Source organism: Phacochoerus africanus, chromosome 15 (genome assembly GCF_016906955.1).
Source record: "Phacochoerus africanus isolate WHEZ1 chromosome 15, ROS_Pafr_v1, whole genome shotgun sequence".
Lineage (NCBI taxonomy): Eukaryota > Metazoa > Chordata > Mammalia > Artiodactyla > Suidae > Phacochoerus > Phacochoerus africanus.
The window spans coordinates 72,744,191-72,756,057 of record NC_062558.1 but is presented as its reverse complement, the minus strand read 5'-3'; the positions used below and the strand labels follow the sequence as shown (position 1 = coordinate 72,756,057).

At 36.5% G+C, this 11,867-nt stretch overlaps 1 protein-coding gene across 5 annotated transcripts in view; it reads right to left on the bottom strand.

Annotated features, from left to right (window-relative positions):
- Positions 1–969: 969 nt before the first annotated feature.
- CCAR1 (cell division cycle and apoptosis regulator 1) overlaps positions 970–11,867 on the bottom strand; it is a 69,573-nt gene continuing 58,675 nt past the window's right edge. For 3 of the 5 annotated variants that reach the window (XM_047760192.1, XM_047760191.1, XM_047760193.1), the window contains exons 20-25: positions 6,386–6,468; positions 5,550–5,696; positions 4,719–4,845; positions 4,448–4,633; positions 3,315–3,520; positions 970–2,093 (exon numbers count right to left, since the gene is read on the bottom strand). In XM_047760192.1, coding sequence (XP_047616148.1) covers positions 2,034–2,093; positions 3,315–3,520; positions 4,448–4,633; positions 4,719–4,845; positions 5,550–5,696; positions 6,386–6,468 — 809 coding nt within the window. In that variant the 3' untranslated portion in view covers positions 970–2,033. The remainder of the gene's footprint in view (positions 2,094–3,314; positions 3,521–4,447; positions 4,634–4,718; positions 4,846–5,549; positions 5,697–6,385; positions 6,469–11,867) is intronic. The other 2 variants (XM_047760194.1, XM_047760195.1) reach the window with 1 other exon arrangement.

Sequence of the window (11,867 nt, the reverse complement as noted above, 5' to 3'; positions counted from 1 at the left end):
TATAATCATGGATCAATCAGTAGACTGACTTCAGAGAGACTCAACAAACCATTAAGAATAGAAAGAGCAACTTAAGGTAAAAAATTGGTATGAATGAATTTCAGGTATTTTAATCTATTTCTGAGTAAGAGTTATGTGGATTCCACTTAGCTTAAGATAGGTGTAACAGAGCACTTTTGAACTCACATTAACCTGTTTGGAGGTTAAACCATTAAACCATTATTGTAGCAAAATAAAATTAAAAAACCCTAATATGGACTTCCCGTGTGGCTTACAACATAGCTACCTGGCGTTGCTTCTACAGTGGCTGTGGCTCGACCCCCTAGCCTGGGAACTTCCATATATGCTGCAGGTGCAACCACTTCTTAAAAAAATAATAATAATAAAAAAATAAAAACCCTAACATAGCATGTATTTCTTTGACAGTGAAACATTCCAGAACCATTATTTATATACAAAAAAACCTGATTATTTGCTGAAGATGCAATTCACTTTCCACTAGCATTATTTAAAGACATGTTATTTTTAACCCCATATCCCTCCCCCTTTTTTTCTTTTTAGGGCTAAACCTGTGGCATATGGAAGTTCCCAGGCCAGGGGTTGAATCAGAGCTGCAGCTGCCAGCCTACACCACAGCCACAGCAACACTAGATCCAAGTTACACCCACAACCTATGCCAAAGCTTGTAAGGCCAGATAATTAACCCACTAAGAAAGGCCAGGGATCGAACCCACATCCTCATGGGTAATAGTCAGGTTCTTAACCTATTGAGCCACAATGCCATATCCTTTTAGACCAGAGTTTTTCAACCTGGCCATTACAGACATTTTGGGCTGGATAATTCTTTGTTGTGGGGGGCAGTCCTACATGAAGTAGTATATTAAAGCAACATCCTTGGGCTCTACCAACTAGATACCAATAGCACTCAACCAATTGTGACAGACACGAATGTACTCAGACACTGCTAAATGTGGGGCAAATTCACTCCCTGTGGAGAAGCACTGCTTTATTAGAGTGTACCGCATTTCCTAACCTTTTTCATTTAGTAGTTAATAAACTCGTATTTTTCTGCTAAAGTTCTGAAGGAAGTACACACACTAATAAAAAAATATTTTTAATTAAAGAAGGCTTAATTTAAGGCATCATACTGACATCTACTGGCTTGGTACTAAACTGTACATTTGACATATACTGCATTTTTAAAAAAAACCCTCAAAATTAAAAGTAATATAGGTACTATTCTGGGGAATAAGAACAATTAATTGAAGGCAGTTAACATTAACATCAAAACTATGTTTTATGTAAAGCCTAACATATATACTAACAATGACAACTACCTATTATAGTCTTAGTTTCTGATGTACTGTCTTTTGAATCAGTTAATTTTTTATTTTTTTGGCTGTGCCCTCAGCACGTGGAAGTTCCCGGGTCAAGGATCAAACCCATGCCACAGCAGCAAACCAAGTATCCTGCAGTGACAACAACAGATCCTTAACCTGCTGCACCATGAGGGAACTTCTAAATTTTTAATAAGTGTTTCTTAGAGACTGATAACTAAGATTTTAGGACAATTAAAAAAGTATCCAAAAAACTTGCAAAAATTAAGCAGCATGCTATTTTATGATTCTTACTTAAACTTGAAAAGGGTAAAAATACTTTAAAACTAATAATGATAATGCCTATAAATAAAATTATAACTTTCTAGGTTTTTAATAAAAGTCATTTGTGATTAAATACTACTGTCAATTAAATTGATGAACTTTATTGGGGTTAAAACTATAACAAAGTTCATCCTAAAACATTTTGCAATGCAAAATTATTTCACTCAAGGAGTGTTTAATAATTTGGATGCCAGGAATTACAAGCAATTTTCAAAAGCAAAGACTCTCACATTCATAAAACTTTATACATCATTTGAACTAACAGATATTTATACTACTAAAATCAAACATGCATCACTTTCAAACATTCTTGTATCATGATTTTATATATTACATTATTTATCACCATTCTGCACCACTACACAAATTTTATCATACACTTGCACCATTCTCCTTGGATTTCTGATCTTTATCTTCATTCTTCACATTATCCTGCAAAATATACAAAGAAAACATGTATCTTACTAGATACTTTTAAATGTAATTTTAAAAATAATAAACGTTAATAAACAGAGATACTCCAGATAGCTCATTTCACCATCTATGGAAAACAGACCCTGGAGGGAGTTGTGAAAGAAATCTGTCAATTCATGGCTTCTAGTATTTTAGAAATCCAACTAAGTCCTAAGAAATCAGAGGTTCTTAGGAATATACTCTCTTAGCATAATATACTAATATACTAATAGATTTTTTTCCTTCTTGTTCTCTGAGTGAGACCCAGAATGTGGAAGTTTACTGAAGTTAGTTTACAATGGCATTGAGCTCCTAGATCTTTCTGAGAAAAAAAAAAAAAAAGTATATCAAATTTTTTTTTTTTCCTTTTTAGGGCCATACCAAGGCATATTGGAAGTTCCCAGGCTAGGGGATGAACTGGAGCTGCAGCTGGTGACCTATGCCACAGAACCACCAACACCAGATCTGAGCTGCATCAGCTTGTGGCAACACCGGATCCTTAACCCAATGAGTGAGGCCAAGGATTGAACCCACATCCTCATAAACACCAGTCAGGTTCTTAACCTATTGAGCCACTAAGGGAACTTCCTGAGACAAAAAATATTAATAAATTAATTTTGATAGTGTCGGCTCTGCCCAACAATAATTTTTTTTTTTCCTTTTTTTAAGGGCTGTACCTGCGGCATATGAAGGATCCCAGGCTAGGGGTCAAATCGGAGCTATAGCTGCTGGTCTATGCCACAGCCACTCGGGATCCAAGCCATGTCTGTGACCTACACCACAGGTCACTCCAACTCTGGATCCTTAACCCACTGAGTGAGGCCACGGATAGCACCCGAAACCTCATGGTTCCTAGTCAGATTCGTTTCTGCTGTGCCACAATGGGAACTCCTAAATGGGTTTTTTAAAAAAGTGAATGGCTTATCTTCCTCAAATTCAAATTCAATCTCTGATTCTGAAAGAAATACAAGTAAAGCTTGCTTTTTCAGAAGTCTGCACACATGAACTTGTTGATATCCAAAGTAAGTTTGAGGGAAATACCAACTTCAGGGAACTGGTTTTGACTAATGGAAGACATAATGCTACCACTATTTTCTGTTAGAAAAACAACTAAGAGCTTAGTAATATTAAAATTACCAGAAATAGACTTTTAAAAAATGGAATAAACTATGAAAATGTTAAAAGTACAAAATAGCTAACCTTCTTAAGAACAGTGTGGATTTCATCCATTACTGTGGATAAGTTTCTGATTGTCTTATTCAGTTGGTTTTCAAATTGCAAATTCATGTTTTCTGAAGTCTTTAAGTTCTCCTGTAACTGACTAAGGTCCTTTTTAACTTCTCTGAGTTCACCAGAGAGGTTTTTGTTGGAATTCTCCAAATTTAATATGGTTTTTTCATCTTCATCTGTCAAAAAAATATATATATAACCCGAAACTCAGCATCTTATCTCTTAAAATCTCTAATTTAACTTTGAAGATATTTTTAAGGTAGGAGAAAAAAGTATATACAACTCTTTAAAATGGCCACAAGGGTCAATGTAAATAGTTATAAAGCACACTGAAATACTCATTTCATTTAAATTATGATTTATCTAAGTATTATTTCTAAACACAAGTTACATTTCTAAATGCTTTTTTTTTTTTTGGCCATATCCACAGCATGTAGAAATTCCCAAGCCAGGAACTGAATCCCAGTTGTAGCCAAGCTCTATATGCACAGCTGCAGCAATGTCAGATCTTTAACCCACTGCACCAGGCTGGCAATTAAACCCACAGCTCTGCAGCAACCTGAAATGCTGCATTCGGATTGCTTTTTTCCCCTCTTTTTCAGCCACCCCAAGACATATGGAGTTCCCAGGCCAAGGTTTAGATCTAAGTGGCAATTGTGACCTACGCTGTACACCACCAATCCTTTAACCCTCCGTGCTGGGCCAGGGATTGCACCTGCATCCTGGTGCAGCAGAAACACTGTCGACCCCTTGAGGCCATAGCAGGAACTACTACAATTGGATTCTTAACCCACTATGCCACAGTGGAAACTCCCATTTTTAGATGATTGTACAGACTAGAGAAAGTAGCAGAAGGTGGTGAAAACTTAAGTGGAACCAGGGCAGGATTAAACAGAACAATAATCAAACCTAAGACTGCACATAAGGATCTAAGATTCTTATAAAGCTAAACAATTTTATAACCTTTAACAAAAATTGTCCAAAGTAAAGCTAAATTATGTGTCTAGACTAAAACACAAGGTATATAGGTATGAACAAGTGTCTGTACACATACACATGCCAAAAGAACATTAAAAGTACCAACATATCCTGTTGTTCCTTACCCGTCTTTTCTTCAAGTAACTGTAGCTTCTGTTCTACTTCAGCTCGTACCTTTTCACTCTTCTCCAATTTTTGTAAGAGGCTTCCTACATCTACCATAGCACCATTATACACAATAAGGCCAACATTTTCTTCCACATCCTTTGATTCCTGTTTTACTGTTGGTGTTGGAAGTAACAACCTGTTTCCTATAACGCAAAAGATACCATATTTTAATGTTTTCTTCTTTCATTAATAAAGGTATAAAAAGGCATGATCTTAAAATTAATATACCGAGACCTAGCATATCTTCCTGCAATGCTTCAGATTCTTCATGGTTTTCCTCATCTTTTGAGGTATCTGTTAATTTCCGGTAAAAGCAAGACTCACGGAGCACTACTTTATTAAGAAGTTTCTTTACCTGTTAAGCAAGGAAGTTAAGAAGTTAAAAAGATGAAAATAAGTTTTTTATTCTCCTTGAACAGCTGTGTTCTAATTTTCACATAAGATGAACATCAATGGTTTTTCTCAGGTATCCACTATCACTCAATTTGAGCACTTATGCTCAACTGTCTTCTCCATAAATCTTAAATCCAAATTATCATATGAAAAGCTTTTGCTTTAAAAAGTCTAACACTGACAGAAATGCTAATACATACATTAAAGTTTATGTATAGATGTGTTTATTATAGCATAGTTTGTAATCCTAAAAATGAAAACCACGCAGCAACTGGAACCAGCAAAGCCTATCTATACCATAGAATACAATGCAGTAACAAAAAGAACAAAATGGGTCTCTATTTTCATGGCAGAATGCCCCTGATATCTTCCTAAACGAAAAAAATTTGTCTATCATTGTGTTCAGAATGACTTCATGTGTTTTTCTTATAAAAGTGAAACAATCATATACATATATACACACATGAGTTGCATACAAAAAACCCCAAAGTTTATATATTAGGCCGGAGGAGAACAAAAGGTAGAGGAAACTTTAAATTTTTTTACCTTATTTATTACTTAACTGGACAAGCTTGTATTGCTTTTAATATTTCAAAAAGTCAAAGATATTAAAAAGATAGTTACTTTAAAATGTTTTTCATTTAAAATATTCACCAGATAGATTACCTGAGCCCGAGAAAGATGTAGTCCAAGGGTATAAAGTATTTCCTCCAAATCCTTTTCAAGAAGGTAACCACAATGGCTTTGATCAAAATAAACAAATGCCATTAACAGATCCCTGTTAATTGTGATCATCTGAGTCTTTTCTTTTTCCTAGAGAAAATGCAGAAAATAGAGTAATTTTTACCCCTGAAAAGTGAGAAAGTTAGACTGTATCCATATAACAAAAATCTGAAAAGACTTTTGCCTCATCGTAGCTAAAATGAGTTGATCTGATATTACGTGCATAGGAGAAAGATAAGCCATAGTGATTACCTGAAATTACCGCAAATATCAAAATACGAGCAACTGAATTTTGCTGAGTGGTAATATATAGATATATAAGAACCAATAAAATTCTTGACTGTGTTATGTTTAATATAGTCTTTATAAGAAATGGAAATGATCATATTATAAAGAATAGTTTTTGGAGTTCCCGTCGTGGCGCAGTGGTTAACAAATCCGACTAGGAACCATGAGGGTGCAGGTTTGATCCCTGGCCTTGCTTGGTGGGTTAAGGATCCGGCGTTGCCGTGAGCTGTGGTGTAGGTTGCAGACACAGCTCGGATCCTGCGTTGCTGTGGCTCTGGCAAAGGCCAGCATCTACAGCTCTGATTAGACCCCTAGCCTGGAAACTTCCATATGCCACAGGAGTGGCCCTAGAAAAGGCAAAAAGACAAAAAAAAAAAAAAAGAATACAGTTTTGTATGCAAATGCCAAATCACTTTCTTGTATACATAAAACTAACAGGATATTGTAGGTCAAATATATTGTAAAAAATATATACAGTATTTAATAAATACCTTATCTTTAGAGGGCCTCTCCTTGCAGTACCTATTAATATCTCTTTTGTCATCTCGTTTGTTTATTTCTTCCTCATCTCGATCTATAAAATAAATACAACAGCAGCAAGAAAATCATTAATACAGATAAATTTTCAACTACTGTAGAGATCAAAAATATATTTTTTGTTACTGATCAGTTTTCAAAAAATATAAAAACAAAGAAATATTAGTTTGAATTTATGAAAAATAATTATAAAGAATAAGAAAGAAATTTATAAAAAGACTAGAGGGAGGGGAAAAATGGGCTTTATTGAATGAAATAAAAAATGTAATAAATATTTGGAGGAATTAGTTCCAAAAAAATGAATAAACTTTACATATAAAACTGAAAATTATAATACAAATTTAAACAAAATATATTTTCTTTTTCTTACTTTTTTTTTAGGGCCACGCCCACAGCATATTGAAGTTTCCAGGGTAGGGGTCAAATTGGAGAAGCAGCTGTTGCCCTATGCCACAGCCACAGCAACAAAGGATCCGAGCCACGTCTGTGACTTGTACCACAGCAGGCAGCAACACCAGATCCTTAACCTACTGAGCGGAGGCCAGGGATCGAACCAATAACCTGGTGGATACTAGTTGGGTTTGTAACTCTCTGAGCCACAATGGGAACTCCAGATATACTTTTTGTTTAATATTATTAAATCCTCACAATTATACTCAGAGGTACTGTTTTATTCTATTTAATTTAAACTATTTATTTATTTATTTAAGACTGTGCCTGTGCCATATGGAAGTTCCCCAGCCAGGGATCGCATCTGAGCTACAGCTGTGGCAACACTGGATCCTTAACCCACTGCGCCAGCCCCGGGGATCAAATCCACCCTTCCTCAGACAATACTGGATCCTTAAACTGTTGCACCAGAGCAGGAAATCCCTAGAGTGATTTTTAGAACATTGTCCTTCCCTCTAAAAGAAACCCTGTAGTCATTAGTCCCTCTCATTTCCCCTATCTCCTCAGTCTTAGGCAACCATTACTCAGCTTTTTGTCTCTATAGATATTCTGGACATGCCACAGCTGCAGCAATGCAGGTGCCACAGCTATGGCATAGGCCTGCAGCTACAGCTCTGATTTGAACTCTAGCCCAGAAACTTCCACAAGTCACAGGTGTGACCATAAAAAAAAAAAAAAAAAAAAAGGAAAATAAAAAGAGTGTATCATAAACTACACATAAGTCCCTTTAATTTTCATTTATAAACATTTTATAGACATAACACCTTATTTTGAGTATTTAACTTGAAAGGTATCACTTTCAAAACTCTCTCTTCTGAAACCTAAACTTTTAAGCTATTTTAAAAAAAAATCCAAGTAATCTTTGCTCATCTTAGAAAATAAGTTAGAAATTACGGTAGAGTCCCCATATGGCTCAGTGGTATCAAACCCGACTAGGATCCATGAGGACTTGGGTTCGATCCCTGGCCTCGCTTAGTGGGTGAAAGGATCCAGTGTTGGTGTGAGCTGTGGCGTAGGTTGCAGACGTGGCTCAGATTCTGCGTTGCTGTGGTGTAGGCCGGCAGCTGTAGCTCCAATTCGACACCTAGCCTGGGAACTTCCATATACCTTGGGTACAGCCCTGGAAGAAAAAAAAAAAATTATGGTAGTGAGGAAGATCCAGTGTGGTGCAACAGGTTAAGGATCTGGCATTGCCGCAGCATGGATTCAGTCACTGGCCTAGGAATTTCCAAATGCCATGGCATGGAAAAAAAAAAGGGTAAAATAAAAAATAAAATTATGGAGGTGAACATGTCCTTTATTTTCCTGCCACATTCATACACCTATACATATGATACACATTTAAAGGAACATGAGTCTATATCTATAAAAACTATTTTGTAATCTTTTACCATGCCACTATCCTAACTTCTTTGTCAATGACTACACAGAATTTAATTGCTTATCTATATTAAAATATATTTAAATAACTTGTTTTTTAATATTAAGATTTATTCTAATTGTTTGTGGTATTTTTTTGCTTGGGGGTTTCTTGGCCATGTCCGTGGCATGCATAAGTTCCTGGGCCAGGAATCAAACTCGTGCCACTGCGAAGACAATGCCTAAACCACTAGGCTACTAGGGAACTCCCCAATTTTTTGTTTTAATTCACATTTCCAAATTTCTTTTTTTTTTCAATAAAAATGCAAATTTAAAAAATCATTAAAATGTACTTAAAAGTAACAAACTGTATCACACAAGTATTAGGTTTAGAAGTGTTCTCTCCAGATTTTTTTTTCTAAAGAAAACAAAACTTCGAAGGTTTTTTGTTGTTGTTGCTGACTAGCTATTTTTGTAGTTTCTTCTTTCTCTCTGGTTCACTAATGTCCATGCTTGAGCTATCAGTAGGAACACTTATTCCTGGTATCTGTGGTTCTACCAGCGACATTCAGATTTTCTGATGCTGAAGATTAGGATGAGTCTACAGCATGATTTTTACGTTTGCTTTATCAAATATGTGTAACACTGTATCTTCTATTTTAAGTGATGGTATCTAATTTTTTGTTTTAATTCACATTTCCAAATTTCTATCAAGAAAAGGTGCAACAATTTAAACTGACTCCAAGAGCAAAAGTAATCTTCTCTTTACCCTTATTAAACTAAGATTCAATTTTCATCAATTTGATAAGTAAATTTGATAGACTCTTACTGTTATTTGTTTCTATGATTACTAAGAAGATTCAATACCATTTTAGACATTAACTTGCAATTATATACTTTTTGTTTTTTTTTTTTCTTTTTAGGGTCACACCTGCAAGTTCTTTTAAGGCATATGGAACTTCCCGGGCTAGGGACTGAATTGGAACTGCAGGGCTACAACCCAGCCACAGTAATGCTGGATGCAAGCTGCATCAGCCACCTATGCTGCAGCTTGCAGCAAGGCCAGGGATTGAAAGTGCATCCTCACAGACACTATGCCAGGTTTTTAACTCGCTGAACCACAATGGGAACTCCTATTCTTTTTTTAAACAACCAATTCTATTTTCCATGGGAAAAGAAGTGGTTTTCTGGATACTTGATTAGATAATGAGATATAAACTGTGAAAAAAAATTAGAAACACAAGGGAAACCCCCAAACTTCAGTCTACGACATCTATTTAGAACTTTTTGGATATTCGGACTGTCCTAGGAAGATGCAATATACATTAGCAAAGAAAATAACGAAAAAACTCTTTTTCTTATAAAGAGATTATATTCGAGTGGAAAAGAAGACAGACGATAAGTAAAAGAGTTCCCTGTTGGCTTGGTGTTGTCAAGAAAAATTTGGTATTGTCACGCCTGTGGCTCAGGTTCAGTCCCTGGCCAGAGAATCTTTGGAATGACAGGGCACAGTGTGGCACCGCCCTCCTGACCGCCCCCACCCAAAATCTAGGCAAGAGACAACAAGGCTTGAATTAACGTTAGATCAGTTACGTTAGATTAGAAGCTTGTAAGAAATGGTCTGATTCTGGATATATTTTGAAGATAGAGGAAATATGACCTCTTAATATACTGGAAATGGAATATGCTCCCCCCCCCCCAAAAAAAAAGGAAACAAGGATGATTTTAGCTTGAGCAACTGTAAGGATGGAATTGCCATCAAATGACTTGGGGAAGGGAGAATTAGAGGATAATTTTGGTTTGTTTTCCTTATGGTGAAGGGGAAGAAAAGCAGTTCAGTTTTACACATTAGATGTATTTATTTTGAAATACCAGCTAAGTCGAATAGGCAGCCGATGTGGAGGAACAGAAGTCTGACTTATGAATTTGAGAATTGTCAGTATTTATATTTCTTTAAGGCGGGAGAATGGATGAGAACACCACTAAAGGAGTTACAGAAAAGGAATAAACAACTAAGGGATGAGAGACAGGACATTTTGACACAGACAAATAATGAGAACACATTTAGTGATTTAAAGTAGTGATAAAACAATAACAAAAGGATGGGGAGAGAAAATCAGACTGTAACAAAAGGCTAATATTTGATTAGCCTTGTGGCTCAGCTGGTTAAAGACGTGATATGGTTACTGCAGCAGCTCTGGTTGCTCCTATGTGCAGGTGCAGGTCTGAACCCTGGTCCAGGAAATTCCACATGCCATGGGTGGGATCAAAAAAAGGGGGGGACTAATCCTCATTAAGTAAAGCAGGTAATGAAGATAAAATAAGAAATATTGACAAGTGCATATTATATCATTAATATAGAGTCATTAAAACAAGACTATTTCTCAGGAGTTCCCACTGTGGCACAGTGGGCATTGCCACAACTGTGGTGCGGGTCACAGCTGTGGCTTGGATTTGGCCCCTGACCCGGGAACTTCCGTATGTCCCAGGTGCAGCCAAAAAAAAAAAAGTCTACATATTATATGGCACCATTATTATGACATTATTGTTAACTTTCTTCAGTGTGATTATGGAGTTGTAGTTAAAAGAATGGTTTTTCTTAGGCAAGTTGAAGAAGTCCTATTTTCAAATGGATCAGAATCACAAATAAATACAAAGACAACACAAATTAAGGCAAAATACTAACAAGTGAAGCAACTGATAGATATAGGATTTTCAATGCACTATTCTTTTTTTTTTTTCTGTCTATTTGCCATTTCTTGGGCGCCTCCCGCAGCATATGGAGGTTCCCAAGCTAGGGGTCGAATCAGAGCTGTAGCCACTGGCCTACGCCAGAGCCACAGCAATGCAGGATCTGAGCCGAGTCTGCAACCTACACCACAGCTCACGGCAACGCCAGATCCTTAACCCACCAAGTAAGGCCAGGGATCGAACCTGCACCCTCATGGTTCCTAGTCAGATTCATTAACCACTGCGCCACGACGGGAACTCCTGTACTATTCTTTTTTAATTTCTTTTTTTTTTTTTGTCTTTTTAGGGCTGCACCCACGGCATACGGAGGTTCCCAGGCGAGTGGTCGAATAAGAACTGTAGCTGCTGGCCTACACCATAGCCACAGCAACTCGGGATCAAGCTGCGTCTGTGACCTACACCACAGCTCAGAGCAATGCCGGATCCTTAACCCACTGAACAAGGCCAGGGATTGAACCCACAACCTCATGGATGCTAGTTGGATTCATTAACCACTGAGGTATGGGGGAACTCCACTATTCTTTCAACTTCTCTTATGTTTGGACATTTTCATAAACTAGAAGAAAAATAAAGTGCTATGGTAGGAAGAAAAAAAGTAGAGGCAAACCTTAAGTAGTAATAATACTCAGAGATAAGTACTATTAAAAAAAACTCTTATGTTTTTCTGATCTCAAAAAAAAGGGTTTTTTTAAAATGTCCCAATACATTTAGACTGATAGGTTATCAGCCCTATAAGTACTTAAGGGCTAGCATCTATGACCAGTCAAAACATCATATTTTCAGGTACTTTGAATATCATTACTATCCATTTGTAATTTAAAACTTGAGTGACAGGTATACAAGTGTTTACTATTATTAATCTTTAAATTCTACCTA